The 16,004-nt window shown below is 35.5% G+C and overlaps 1 protein-coding gene across 1 annotated transcript; it reads left to right on the forward strand.

Moving 5' to 3' along the window:
- The first annotated feature begins 5,164 nt into the window (after positions 1-5,164).
- Positions 5,165-6,103, forward strand: LOC120121512 (germin-like protein subfamily 1 member 14). The gene is made up of 2 exons (XM_039140855.1): positions 5,165-5,353; positions 5,446-6,103. Exons 1-2 carry the CDS (start codon positions 5,227-5,229, stop codon positions 5,979-5,981), a joined length of 663 nt encoding a protein of 220 aa, XP_038996786.1. The 5' UTR covers positions 5,165-5,226; the 3' UTR covers positions 5,982-6,103.
- Positions 6,104-16,004: the final 9,901 nt, after the last annotated feature.

Raw genomic sequence — 16,004 nt, forward strand, 5'->3', positions numbered from 1 at the left:
GTTATCAGAGACGAGACCGCGCCACAACAAACGAAGGAAGCCAGAGGGGATTGTTGTCCTCTCGTATGCATGTGCTTGGAGCGTTTGACGACAGGAAGTACACATTTTCTACCTCCCACCGATAGAGATAGAAGTGCAGTAGGCTTGTGGTTTTGGCATTTTATGGCTAGAGCGATATATGCGAGACGATGCCTACCTGCATCCGCATTATGAAAGTGTCCATAAACAATTTGTAAGTCAAATGCAAGTGTTGTTAAACATATATACTCTTTTTGGTTTGAAAATGTTTGGTTAAGTAGCTAGAATTCAATAATTTGCTGTTTGTAGGTTTTAGATGTGTAGAAAGTATTGTTGATTCAATGTTTGGTTTCTGCAGGTTAATCCTGAAGTGAGCTGCGTGAAATGGATGTATGGGTGCAAAAGTTGATTTCATTATTATTATTTGATTGTTTAATTGATTTGTAAAAGATGATTTGTAAATGTTGACTTGTTTAATTGATGTGTACATAATATTTGTGCTTGTTTAATTGATTGAAATGTAATAGTTGATTTGTTGATTTCAATATGCATTATGTTGAATGTAAAACAGACTATCGCAACGCGGAAATGACTATCACAACGAGAGAATCGCAATGCGAAATGAAAATCGCAACGAGTGAATCGCAATGCGAAAATGAAAATCGCAACACGAAACTAATTTCGCGTTGCGATTTTCATTTTCGCATTACGATTCACTCGTTGTGATTTTCATTGTGCATTGCGATTTTCATTTCACATTGCGATTCTCTCGTTGCAATAGTCATTTCCGAGTTGCGATAGTCAATTCCGTATTGCGATAGTCATTTTCGTGTTGCGATAGTCATATTCGCGTTGCGATTTCCGCGTTGCGATAGTCAAATGAATGTCTAATAAGTGATAACAACTGAACATATCATAGCAATGTTCAAACTCAAGTTACTAATACATGTCTAGCTGAAAATGTTAAAAGTTCACACATAATATACACATAATACAACGTTTGCATTTAAAAATCACCTAAGTTAACAGTCCCAAAAGGTGAAGCCGGTTGTGATTTGATGAGGATCCATATTTTGGTAGAGGAAAAGATGATTGTGATGGCACTGGTGATCCACATGTCAACCTTGTATGACCACTTTCCTTGCACCGACTACATGTCAATCTCTTCTTCTCTTCACCCTTAGACGGTATACGATCGTGACTTTTTTTGTCGGCCAGGTAGCCTTCTGTCCATGGCTGGTGGCAAAACTGTTTGTAAGTCATCTGGTATGTCCCACTCAGAAGGATGTGGAATAGGGCAGACAATCTCGCCATAAGTCTGTCGATATACTTCTGTAGTGTAGCAATCCATAGCGTATGCGCTTGAATCATCTTGGTTTAGATGAAGAGAAACTTTTATAACATGGCCACACAGATAACCAGATGTTTGCCATTTCATACAACTACACGTCTTTGCATTTAGATCGACAAGCCCATTTAAGTTATTATCCAGTACTTCAAACAAAGTGTTTGAACATGGTTCAACTCTCCATGACGTTGACTTCACAACACGTTTCGTTATCTTTTTTTCTGTCCATGGTGTAACACGATGTTCCAATGTTCCTGTAAATTTAAATAAATAATACTTAGTAAAATATATGATAAGTTATGAATTTAAAGAAATAATACCTACATGGTTTCTTTTTCTTGTAGTACCACTGTTGAATAGAGGCTCGAAAAAACTCCATTAACATAGTAATGGGTAATTTCCGGGAATGACGACTTAGAGCGTTGATTGATTATGCACTATTAGACGTCATGAAACCATATCTTGCTCCAAGTTGATGTACTCTTGACCATCTTTCAAACCCGACATCTTTTAGTGTTTAAGCACACTGAGGCAAAACACGTCTTAAACAGTTTATATGCTTATTAAAATCCACTTCCCGATAAGCTTTTACAGTCTTCCAGTATGTCTATTTGTGATTTTTTATACCAGCAGGCCTTGATTTTAGATTTCTATACAAATGAACACCACAAAGTCCATGAAAAGCATCTGGGAAATACCTTCTAACAGCGTTGTCAATTGAGTTTGCCCTATCGGATATGATTGTCAGATTGCTAATAGGACATATGCAATCCCTAAGATGCCCCATAAACCATGTCCATTAATCAGAGGTTTCAGATTTGCCAACCCCGTAAGCTATTGGCAGTATCCCATTGTTAGCATCAATGGCTACTGCTAATAAGTTTACTCCAAGGTATCGACCTTTTAAATGTGCTCCGTCAACTATAATAACTGGGCGCATGCAATTAATAAACGAACGAATCTACAAAATCATATACACAAGAAATATAATCATTTAAATGTGAAATGCATGTAACTAACAAAATGAGTCAACAAAATTATATTGATTTACTAACCGCAGCACCAATGGCGATAAACAGCAACTCAAAGCATCCATCTCTATTTGTTTTGATATGAGTTACCAACCCAAGATTTTTCAGCTTTAAATTGTGACAATAAGCCGGCAGTTGGGCAAACGATGCTTCTGGCGACCCCCTCAACAATTCCAAGGCATAACATTTGGCTCTCCAAGCTTGAGAATATGAGATACTAATCTTGAACCGAGCATTCATGTCAGTCATAATTTCATGTCCCCGATATACCCTACCATTCAAAAACATTAACTCAGCCAGAAAACCACCAACACCTTTTTGTTTGCCTGTCTATGGTGAGGAAAAACTTGAGTTCTTGAACATGTATGTTTATCAATAAAAGTCCTAACTTGAAACATTTCGCAATCATTTATCCTCTTTGCAATCATACGCCACGTACAGTTTTTGTCAATCATACACCTTGTTTCGAAACGATCTTTGCTTGATTTGTTAACTTTTAGTTGATAGCCATCTTCCACACATTTCGTATACAAAGCTATCTTCAAGTCTTCCTTTGTATCAAAACAATCATCTTTCTTGATACGAATAATTTTTGTGTAACAATCAACTGCTATCTTTACCAACTCTTCTTCCAATATCTGAAGTAATTCTGGCATATTCCAGTTATACTCTCGTGGCATTTTCTTTGGGGACTTTTCTTTGGGGATTTCTTCTTCTTCTTTTTCTTCTTCAGTGTTATATGAATTACAGAATGGATGTTCAACATGTTCATTTACAGTCGTAACTTTCTTCTCATTATCATCAACAACATCTTCCTCGACAACGGCTGGTTCATCATCAAAATTCGGGTATTGACCAATATCAAAATCATTACACGCAGGGTCTGTTTCTTCTTCTGAAAAATCATCAAAATCTGAGTATTGACCAAGATCAAAGTCCGGGTATTGACCAAGATCAAATTTCGAATACTGACTAGTACTCACAATTTTTTCTGTTGGCTCATCATCGTCTAACTGGTCAATACGAAAACCGGAATTTGGTGCTGAAAGTTGATTGGGATTGGGATTAGGGAAAGGTTGTGGGTTTTGAGATTGTGTTTGGTATTGGAAATGTGGTGAAACAATATTTGCTTGGTGATGAAATTGTGGTGGAACCATTAAATTTTGAGCACCATAAACTGGGGTTGAAAAACTTAGTCGATTACTACCCGCTACTGACCCAACTTCACTACTTCTAGGTTCAACAACATACAATGTAACATCATCACTTGAAACACTAATGTAAGCAATGAATCGTTCAACATCTTCATTGTCGGTTAACAATAAACTTTACCATTTCTCTGATAAGATAGTCTAAATCCACTTAGGGGCTCTAAATTCAATTTATTTGCAACACGTAACATTAGAGTTTCATAAGTTAACTTTTTTAATGACAGTTTTAGTTGAAGATTCATGGGTAAAGGCATATTATGTAAAACACCATGAATATTCTCTCATGACCCTCCAAAACATAAATCTATCCAAACATGATCAACATTAGATGATTTCATTATTGTAAATTAATTTACTAAACAAACGAGCTGCGAAACTAAAACCTGTTGCCGGATGGGGAAGGATGTCTTTGGATATAAGAACGGATGTCGCCGGAGAGAGTGATAGATGGAGATGGAATGAGTTGCGATTTAGGGATTTAGGTTATGAGTTACTGCTGCTGCGTAGTTATATACCCAAAATATTTGTGTTGCGAAATTAAAACCTGTTGCGAATTCAGAAATCGAGTTGTGAATTTGAAATTCAGTATTGCGATAGTCAGAATCTCGTTGCGATTTACAGATTCGCATTGCGATTTACGTAATCGCATTGCGATTTACGTATTCGCATTGCGATTTACGTAATCGCATTGCGATTTTCCAAATTCGCGTTGCGATTTTACGTATTCGCATACGTAAATCGCAACGCGAATTTGGGAAATCGCAATGCGATAGTCAGAATCGCGTTGCGAATTATCGATCGCATTGCGATTTAGTTGGTCATTTTGGCAAATCCAAAAAAGTTGGTTAAAATCGTATATTATAAGGCATTTTTGGTCACTGAGGTTATTTTCTCTTGTTATTATTACAACGAATATTATGTTTTTATATCAAATAATTTTCCCATATTAGTTAGTTTGTAACCTTCCACGTGGTCAAATTCAAAGTAGTAGTTAACCACACCCCAATTTATATATAAATATTAGTTGAATTACCTTCAATCGATCAATTTTCTTCTTACTTAACTAAGGAAGCAGGTTTTGCGTCAATAAAAATGTTTTTCCATCACATAAATAATACTAGCAGATGTTTTTGTCATCAGATTTGTTAAGCTCGTTTTATCTGCTGCTTAATGTCATTCTCAACTACCAATCTTTTAACAACTCTCTGTTTACTTTTTACTTGATCAGTTTTCTGCAAGAAATCTGGGTATATTCTTTGAGCAATGTTTATTTGCTAATTACTAGTTCGATAAACACAAAAGAGTCTGAGAAGTCTATGATCAGAAATCTGAAATCTGATAGCAGGAGCTTAAACTGCAAAAATACCATAGACAGAAACATGAAAAATAAGTTCCAGAAAAATAAGCATGCAAATCCATAGAATGAGTAAATTCAAGCCGCTAAACTCTGATACGTTCCCGGTCAGCTGACCGTGACAGTCTTTACCTGCTACTCGAGGAAAAATAATGAAGTGATCGTTTGTTTCCATCTATAAAAAGCTTCATCTGCCATGCAAAGTTCCTCAATATTCTCCAAAGCAATAGCAAACAAGAAGTTAATCACTTCTGCTATATCATAATGAAAGGAATTCATTCCATTCTTATAGCTTTCAGCCTCCTGGCTTTGGCTTGCTCATTGGCCTCAGCGTCTGATCCCAGTCCTCTCCAGGATTTCTGTGTTGCTGTCAAGGACATAAAAAATGGAGGTATGTAGTCCACTTTATGTTAAGCCTCAGCTGAAGAAAATTCAGTTTAGTTTCAATGTTTTAATATAACTTTTAACGTTTCTTCATTGCAGTGTTTGTAAACGGTAAATTCTGCAAAGACCCAAAGCTTGCAGTTGCAGAAGATTTCTTTTTTTCAGGCCTAAACAAGCCGGGGAACACAGCTAATCCAGTTGGATCAAATGTCACTATGGTCAATGTTGATGCATTACCAGGACTTAACACTCTCGGCATATCTCTGGTTCGAATCGACTATGCGCCTAATGGCGTTAACCCTCCTCACACTCACCCTCGAGGATCTGAGATCTTACTTCTTGTCCAAGGCACACTTCTTGTCGGCTTCGTTACATCGAACACGGACAACCGTCTCTTCACGAAAATATTAAACCCCGGAGATGTTTTTGTTTTCCCATTCGGTATGATTCATTTCCAGTTCAACATAGGGAAAACTGCGGCGGTCGCCTTTGCTGGTCTCAGCAGCCAAAATGCTGGGGTTATCACCATTGCTAATGCAGTGTTTGGCTCAAACCCACCGATCAACCCAGATGTTCTCACCAAGGCCTTCCAATTGGACAAGAATACGGTTAAGTATCTCCAGTCTCGGTTCTGATCGGACTAAAAAGTACTGTAAGACCTAAATCAAAACCTCAGAAGTTTGTTTGAAATAATGTTGTGGTGTTATTGGTGTCGTAGTGTCCTACGTGCTATTATATAATGAATTAGCTGTTATTGGAATTTGAATTTGAGTGCGAGTGTTATAGTTAATGTCCAGCATGAATAAAGGAAGATATGGTGGCCTGTAATGTACCTATCTCTTGTATCCTCTGTGTGGGGGTCATTTTGGATATGAACTCAGAATATATTATTAGAATTATGAGGTTTGACAGTGACTTATGTGGTTTTACTGTTAAAATAATTCCGACTTCTTAAAAATAAATAAAGAAAGAAAGAGAGAGAATAGAGTAGGGAAGCAAGGTCTGTCCACATGGACTCTGGTGTTTCTGATGAACTGAAATCTTTGATTTAAAAAATGATGATATAAGGTAGAATTTTGGATGAGATTAAATAGGTGATTTAAAAGTTGTTTTTAAAATAAAAGATACTAATTAAAAAAAGAAAATAATTAATTAAATAATTTAAAGTGTTTGGGATAAAAAAAAACTTATAGTGAAATTAGCCTTTGGCTTCATCTTTTGCCTCAAATTCCTATTGATTTTCAGAATAAATTTTTGCTTCGGTTATTCATCGGTTACAGTCTACAGGGCCCAAACCCTGTAACTTGTTTTTTCTCTCTTGTGAACCGATAACCCAAAATATATTTTTGGATATTAGTCCTTTACGGAGACTAACTACGACTATCGTCGTTAGCGGCAAACTGTTTTATAGATCTAGAAAAACCCGACTTGGATTATTTTGCCTCAATGAGAATCGAGCACAATCTCAATTTTCCTTAGCGGACCGCCGCTAAGTGTGTTCACAGGAAGTCGAACTTGCTACCAGCCGATTCTTCCTCCCAACTATAAATCAGAACAACTTTCGAACCAACATCGACTTTTTGATTAAAAATCATTTTGATTTTAAGAAGATAGGTCGATTACCAATCTTATTCCTCCAGAAAATTGAGAAAATAACTCAAAGTTTTTTTAGTGCATTTCAATCCTTACAATAGGGATTGAGTCATCGCTTTAGCACTTGGCTATGGAGAAATTAGCTAAGTATGACAATCATACTTATCATCTTTAAAAATTAAAATTAAAATTAAAACAAAGAAAAACTTTGAAAAAGAAAATATAACTTTTATAAAACCAAAGGAGAGAAGAAGAATGAATTATGAATGTGTTTCTAGGCTTACACTCAGAGGGTATTTATAGCCTTTAAAATCTTAAAAATAAGGAAAATATAATTCCTAAAATAAAAGAGATAATTCCTAATGAAAATATTTAAACTATTTAAACTAAAATACTAAAAAAAAGATAAGATAAGATATAATATTTATACTAATATCCTAAAAACATGAGTTTAACTTAAATTCGAATTGTAGAAACATGCAGCTGATCCATTCATCCTACTAGAAGTGCTGACTGGACCTTCTAGAAGGTGTTGAATAATCGCCTCGTCAGATGTGTCATGTCCGGAGTCATGCCCACTAATTTAGCCTTGATTATGAAAACAAAAAAAAAACAACATAATTCGTCCTTTTAGTGCAATTTTCAGAATCTAGTGTCATGCACAGAAAATGAATCAAAACAAACAAATCAGCCACAAAAACTAAAAATTAAAGAGAAATTTAAAGTTGAAATAATAACTAAATAAAATACCTAACAAATTCCCCCTCACTTATCCAATGCTTATCCTCAAGCATTCCTCAATTAACATATCAAAATCACAAGTTGTCATCTTCAATTTCAATTTATTCCTCAAACTTCCAATCGAACTAAGTTCATGACAATTGTCGAATTCAAGATACAATGCAAAGACACAACTAAGGAGAATTTTAAGCAAGCAATATATCCCAATTATTTGCCAACATCAATAAAACATAACTCAATACCTCACAGAGATCCACACAAACCCGCTCAAAGTGTTTAGGGTAAATTAAAATCACTCAAACCGTAACTAATCAAGATATTACCATATGCTTGGAATCCAATCAAGTCTTCACTACTAAAGGTGAACATAATAAAATAATAATGGGGTATTCAAATCAGGGTATAATGGGGCTTAGGTTAGGGTAGGAAAAAGGCTATGATGATCAGTTTAAGTACAAAGACAAGAGATTTACAAATTATTCCTAAGCTTCATAAAATAAAATAAAATCAAACATATAAACATATAAAAGCATAAACATAAACATTTTTTTCATTCTTTTGCACCTTTTTTTTCTCATTTTTTTGCTATTTTCTGCATTGTACTGCTGTTTGAACCATTTTTTAAATAAACATAAACATGTTGTTCAAGGAACCATTTACTTATCTTGATATGAGTAGAAAATATGGATAAAAATAAAGGGTTGGGTCTAATTATGTGGTGTAAAACAAAGAAATGGGATAAAGGCTCAAAAGGTGGCTCACTAATGGATATATAAATGGGTAGGTTTATTTTGGGGGGGGGGGAATGGGTTTAAACCTAAGTGCACCTATTACATTAAAACATTATAACCAACATATAATCTCGATATGCATTATGATTACAAGTTCTAGAATATCATAACTAGTTCGGTACAATCAAGTCAAACAATGAGCAAGAAAGAAAATGTATTCTCGTTAGGCTCGAATCTCACAAGAAAAGGCTTATATGTACTGAGTCAAGTTCATCTCCATCAACAAATGCATGAAATATCAATACTTAGCAGAAAATCACCAGCTATACCAATCACCATCATGCAAATTGAATTCGATCAAAACAAGGTCACAATCCAAAAGGAAACAAGGGTATAAAGTGAATTTCAAGATAAGCACCTATAGAATCCAACACATCAATATCAGAACTACTCGATTCCAACCAATCAAACAAGCAAGCAAAGAATTTGATAGCAAATTCTACCCCTCACTTAGACCATATTGTCCCAATATGAATTTAAAGCATAAGAGAAGGAACAAAATTACTCCTTTGATTTAATGGCGATCGCGATAGTGTCCATAGCAAGACAAACTCGATCGAAGATAGGATAGGATCCCAACTAAGTTAGCTCAATGGAATCAAGGCGCCCATGAGCTTCATAGATCCCACTGTGTGGATGTTCGGTCGGTGGTGGCTGTGGAGAAGTCCTTCGGAGAAAAACTCACTGATTACGAGGTGTGATAGTGCCTGGAGGTACTATGTGAGGAATGTCGGGTGTGCCGGCAAGGAGGCCCATTATGTCCAACCACCTAGCATCCAAAGTATCCATTGCAAAAGCATAAGTAAATTGAGTAGTATCAAACATCAATGGAAACAAACAAGATGCAAGATGAGTAATATAAGGTCCGAGAAGGGGGAGATCAAAGCACACAACCCGCTTAAAGGCCCGGGCGAACCAAAATCCCAAATTTACCTTAGTATCGGTTTGCGTACACTATAAAAATAACAATTCAACTTTATTTTGTGCGTATGTAGTATCATTATGTCCAGGATAATTATATGCTAAGAATCAGTGGATATAGCAGAGAGTGGGGTCATGAATGTGCTATGATTTAGTAGTGCGTGTATTGTACTAAACTTCCGTCGATCCTATGAGAGCCTCATAAGTTATGTCAGTGTCGAAATCCTGAGGCATCTCAAGTAAAGCAATCATATATCCATGATTCGTGAAATCCGTCACGAACACCATAGAAAAAGCAAAATCATTCACAGGCATTCTAAAATACTGGCTAAGAAATATAAATGATATAACATCAGTAGAGTTGATAGAAATGACTCGATGTTGTAAAAAGGTAAATGTAGCATAAAATTTGAACACCAATTCATAATACGTGCTACACCTAATTTTAGGATACAATTCCCAACCAATGACAGAAAAATAATTAGAGACAGAATCTCATAAATGTAAAGTTCAAGAGTACGAGAGAGAATATACTTGCAAACCTGAAACCGACGATGTCGGATCTGTCGAACCTCCAGGACTCTTCATTATCAAATTAAAGATATCCATGGAGAATTTCTTCTATTGGGACCGAATATGTTCGATCCTGACGGTGTCTTTCAGAAGAACCGTCATTATCAGCATCACCCTTGTGAGCAGAATATTCACCAGAATCAGCAGTAAAGCTTGCAGTAAATGAAGGAGATGGTGGTGGCGCAACATGCTGATGAGAAGAAGAAGCAGCGGCATCGACAACACCCGTTAAAATGGGAAAACCTTGTTCAAAGTCCTCTCTAAAACCAAAAGCATGGTGCCATATCAGTAAAGGTTCAATTTCCAATGGCGTAGAGTTTACCTTGGGCTGTTCAGGGACAATATATAATGGTGGTGCGGTATCCGACATCGACTAGGAAGTGGAACTAGACGACATAGAATAGAACATTAGGGTGGCTGATGATGAAGGTCTGGGCGGCTGTGGATTGCTTAGACTGGCAGTATGATGGCGTAGAGTTTACCTTGGGTTCGTGCGTAGGTGTTGGAGTTCTCGGTTAAGAGTCTTATAGCTGTCGCCCACCACAAGGAGGAGAAGGTAGAGCGGGCATCAAGTTAAAATCGCTTGGAATGGTTGCAAAGGCCTAAGCGGCATGGCGAAGGCGTCCTCCAAGGTTGAGCGGTGTAGGAGAACCTTCGTTGGCTTGGTTACGTGTTCTCACCATAATGAATAAAGAAAAAGACAAATAATACCGGAGTGGAGGCGCTGGTGAAACGATTCGACGGTGGTGGTGTGATGGGTGTGGAGTCCGATTGATGAAAATAAAAGAAGAAGAAGAGGGTTGCTTGTCCTGCGACTGGGGAGAAAAAAGAATAAAAAGGAACATGGTTTTGTTTGTTAAATGGGGGCTAGCCCACATGTGTTATTAAACAAAAAGGAGAAAATAATTTGAGTTTAAAAGAATTTGAAAGTGATAGGTGGGTCCATAGAAGGTTAAAATATAGGAAGAAAAGTTTGGGGGAAATGGAAAAAGTGGCCGGTTCAAAACAATTTGGGTTTGTGTTTTTTATCATGTTGGACCCATGCGAAATTCAAAACGAAGGTGATTGGATTTGATTTAAAAGGGTAAGATATAGATGATAAGGTGGGCCTCACCGAAAAAAATTCAAGCCCCCTGAAGTTAGAAGTTTCGGTAGAATAGGAAAAGCTTTGGCTTTGGGGATTGCTATCATGTGCCTGTGGGGGTGGGTTATGCTAACCTGCACCGCCTCCTGTCTCCATATTTGAAACACTACTCCTTGGTTATATATTCGATCAAAATTCGAATTTGTTCAGAAAAATAAAATAAATTAAACATTTGATAAAATAAAAATAAAATGGAATGAAATAAATTTAAATGTAATAAAGTGTGCTACAAATAAAATGAAAATAAAATGAAATGCGTCGCCTCCCATCAAGCGTCTTTGTTTAACATCGTTAGCTCGTGACCTGTTTTTTTAGATTATAGGCTCCAAATTATTCTTCTACTTTCTACATTTTTTCTAACTAAGAATTTCCTTATGAGAAATTCTACAATCGTATAATTCTTTTATTTTTTATTGTAAATTTTGGATTTCTCATAGGCTTTTCTTCAAATCCTTTTCTTCAAATCCTTTTCATATTGTCCAAAATAATTATGGGTAAAGTATTTATTTTTCCCAAAAATGTGTTCTTCAAGTTTTCTGGCATGTGCTTCAAATCGATTTGAGGAGCCTATAAAACAGAATGTAGCATTTTAGGATTTGAGGGTGTAAAGCATGAATCAGAATTAACATAAAATATTTTCTCGAATTCCCTGATTTCATTTTCAAATTCCCCTAATTCACTGCATAGCTTATCAATAAAGTTAGATTCCATATAATCATTAATGGGAGGCTCAATAATATCAACAAAATTAATACTAGCAACATTATCTAGATGTCGTATTGCTTTATATACATCAAATTTTATGATCTCACCATCAAACTCCATTGTAAGAATTTCACTTTTTACATCGATTTTCGTATTTGTTGTGCTAAGGAAGGGAATACCTAAAAGTATTTCTAAACAAGTATTTTCTCGGTCGTTTTCCATGTCAATGACATAGATATCTTCCAGAAATATTCGTTTTCCATATCAATGACATAGAAATCTTCCGGAAATATAAGCTCATTTACCTTAACTAATACATCTTCCAAGAGTCTTTCGAGATATATTATTGATATATTCGCCAGTTGTATTGTTACTCTTGTATCCTTCAAAGGGTCATTAGAAAGTAAGTTGTACACATATAATTGCATAATATTTATAGAAGCTCCTAAATCACACATTACATGTTTAATTCCAACTTTATCAATTTTACAAGGTATAACAAACATACATTGATCTTTTAATTTTGGTTGAAGCTTTCGTTGGAAAACAACATAAACATGCTCTTCCAAATTCACCTTTTCTATTCTGGTAAGCTTTCTTTTTTTAGTACGAAGGTCTTTAAGAAATCTAGCATACCTTGGTATTTTTCGGATTACGTCAAGGAGAGGTATGTTGATTGCAACCTTCCAAAATACTTCCAAGATTTCCTTTTCTTCATCTTGTTTGTCTCTTTTTACTAACATGAAGGGAAAAGGTGGTGTTGTTTCATAGGGAGATGGTGTCAGATCAGGCTTTGAATCTTTTTTCTTCTTTTTCTAGGGATTTGCGTCAATCCCCTTTTCCTTATGAGGGTTTGCGCTAACTTCTTTTTCTTCTACTTGGGGTGTCGAATTTTCTTTATTCCTTTTTGGATTTGCGCCAACATCCTCTGGGATTGGTTGTTTGATAATTGTACCACTTCGGAGAGTAATGGTGTTAACATTTTACCGTGGGTTTGTCTCGTTTGTGAAGGTAGCTTCCCTTGTGATTCTAGTATCCCCACGGTTTGAGCTAGTTGGCTCATTTTTTAATCCAATTCTTGTAAATGGGCCTCGATTCAATTTTGGAATTTTTCCTTAGACAATGCCAAACGTTCAACAATGGATTCCAGAGAGGACTTTTGTGGTTGAAACGTTTGTGAGGGCCTTTGCTGATAAGTTTGATTATGCCTTATATTTTGCCCATAACACAGATTTGGATGGTCTCTCCATCTTGGATTATAAGTATTAGAGTATGGATTATAGGGTCTCTGGGGAGGTATCGGAAAGTTCCCTACAACATTTGCTTCTGCGCCAACTTCCTCCTGAGGCATTGGATATCAATCTGTCGAATGATATGTCATTGTGTATATTCCGCATACTTTTGTTGATCCAATTTTTCCTGCAACCAAAGAATTAACTACATCAGTTAATTTATCAATTTTTTTCTAATGAAATAATACTTATCTCGTGAACCTGTCGGCTGGGTTCACCTTAAGTGCCAAACTGCTGAGATTTGGCAGCCATTGTCGAAATTAATTCCCTTGCTATAGGTGGTGTTTTATTCACAAGAGCTCCTCCACTAGACGGTTATATAGTTTTCATCTCCATTGGAATCAACCCTTCATAGAAATATTGGATGAGTGTTTGCTTGGATAATCTGTGTTGTGGACAGCTTACACAAAGCTTCTTAAATCGCTCCTAGTAATCATAAAGCGATTCTCCATCTTTTTCTCTTATTTCCATAATGATTCTCCTTATTTCACTTGCTTTTGTTGCTGGGAAAAGCATATCAAGAAAAATCCGAGTTAAATCAACCCAAGTATTTATAGAACTGGGAGGTAAATAAAATAGCTATTCTTTGGCTAAACCAAATAAAGAAAAATGGAAAGCTCATAGTTTTATTTGGTCTTTAGATACTCCCTGAGGTTTCATGATTGAACACACCATATGAAACTCTTTGAGATGTTTGTGTGGACTTTCATTGGGAAGCCCATAAAATATAGGAAACAGATGAATAAGACTCATTTACAGAGTAAACGGAGTTACGCCTTGAGGAAAAATGATACAGAGATGATGTTGTATGTTAGGTGCCGTAGCTAACTGTCTAAGCTGCCATTGGTTCTGGCGTGTTCTCTGCTCCTAGTGGTATCTTCGATTATCGGTTCTGGCGTGTTCTCTGTGCCTATGATGTCTACCATAGCGTAGAGAGTGAGTATTCGAGAATACTCAGTAAAGCAATTTTAAAGTAGACTAGATTGGGTGCAAGGTCCAACACTTAATAAGTGGGCTAGTAGAATAGAACAAATAGTAGAACAGACAACAGTAGACCTTATACCAATATACTTGATAACATGAGCTTTTCAGTGAATTACAGTTAGTTTTAGTCGTTAGTGTGGTAGTGAGCTAGTTTACTTAGCCTTCAGATCTTTCCGTGGGCAGGTTAGTAGATCAAGCAGTTGGAAAGAAGTAGATAGACCAAAGTCCAGTGAAAATCAGATGTATGTATCAGCGTTTTTATTTAGGCATGTATATTTGTAAACATTATTGTCCAGTTGAGTCATAGATTAAGTCAAGTTGGTCAATAATATTTTTGGAGCTCCCCTTTAGAAAAGATTTTTATTGTATTTCAGTTTATTTTATGGTTGTTTCAAAGCAAGAGAATGTAAGTTTAAAGTTGGTTAACCACTTCGGTGGTTCCATGTGACATCTTACATCGGTCGACTGTGTGTCATACTGGTACAGGGTGTTACATTTATTACCTTATTTCCAATTTATTGTCATGCCAAACTTATAAACTACATTTATTTATAACCTTGTCACCCTTTAAACCATTCTCTTTAATTTCTTATGTCCTTATTTTCTTCCAAAGTGAAAATCTTTCTTATTTCTTTACTACCTCAAGCATAACCTATAATCCTCAAATTCATCCTTGTTTTCCTGTTCTATACCTAACATGTACTTTTATATTCTTCCTTTGTTCTAACAGAATAAACTTTAACTTTACCCCTACAATCATTAAGCCATTTTCTTCTTCTATTAATAATTACAAATTGACAATTTTCAATACAGAAAATAATTTTTTGCGTAACACATCAATTTCTACAACTCGCTTATAAACCTTAGAAAGTCTTATCCTTTTTTGTTTTAATTTTCACTTGGTAATTTGTCCAACACTTCAATTTTTCCTTTCTTGATTGTCAATGCAATTGATCCATCATCTCTTATCTTCAAGCAAGCACAATATATGTTAACTTTTACTCATAACTTAGAGAAAAATTTTCTTCTTAAATTGAAAGCTTCCTTGTAACATAGGTCATATCCTTTTCTTCCTACACGAATATCCTTCTCATACTGGTATGAGAGGTGCCATCATAATACTTGTAATCCTTACTGATTGCACAATTTACTGCACCTTTCTGACTTTGGTAGTCTATGCTATTTGAAAAAAAAAAACAATATTCTGCATTATTTCTTATACTTACAATTTCTCCTTTTGATCAATCAGAAACAGGATTCAAATACGTATCTAACCATATAAAATACTTATTCCAATTCAGCTTTTACAATTTTTGACGGATTTTCCAGTCCAATTTATAAAATTTACTTTTTGCAGAACTTGCTGCTCCAATTTCTGACTTATTATCAATTAAAAATTCATATCTCCTCGTACATATTTCTAAATCAATCTTCTCGTACTTCGAACGAAACTCACTTGATTTCTTTACTTTACCACATGAGAATCATTTTCAAATATCCTCTATAAAATTTGTAATGACTTCATCAACTTACCTTCCAAACTATCAATTTCTAACTGATCTTACTATTCCATACCATTCATTTCCTTGTTTCTTACCAATTCAAATAAATATCATTTCATTTCCTAATAACTTGGTTAGTGGGGAGGGAGTCATCGAGAGTCTCTTTATGAATCTTTTGAATAATCTGTGACTTTCAAAAGATTTCGAGTTCAGAATAACTTTTCAAAAATCTACTCAATCACAACTCGTACATATACTATATTTTCTGCCGTTCTACCTTTATTTCCTTTTAGAAAGTTTGAACCATTATTCGAAATTCTACTCCATGTCCTTCATTTATCTTAATTAAATCGAAATATCATTAGGAAAATACAATTATCTTTGACATTCACGTACGATTGGGAATTCGGTT

Source organism: Hibiscus syriacus, unplaced genomic scaffold, assembly GCF_006381635.1.
Source record: "Hibiscus syriacus cultivar Baekdansim isolate YM2019G1 unplaced genomic scaffold, ASM638163v2 tig00110374_pilon, whole genome shotgun sequence".
Taxonomy (NCBI): domain Eukaryota; kingdom Viridiplantae; phylum Streptophyta; class Magnoliopsida; order Malvales; family Malvaceae; genus Hibiscus; species Hibiscus syriacus.

Coding starts and splice junctions, on each gene's coding strand:
- LOC120121512 (XM_039140855.1), top strand. CDS start 5,227: ATGAAAGGAATTCATTCCATTCTTATAGCTTTCAGCCTCCTGGCTTTG. Junction 5,354..5,445: donor CAAGGACATAAAAAATGGAG/GTATGTAGTCCA, acceptor TCTTCATTGCAG/TGTTTGTAAACGGTAAATTC.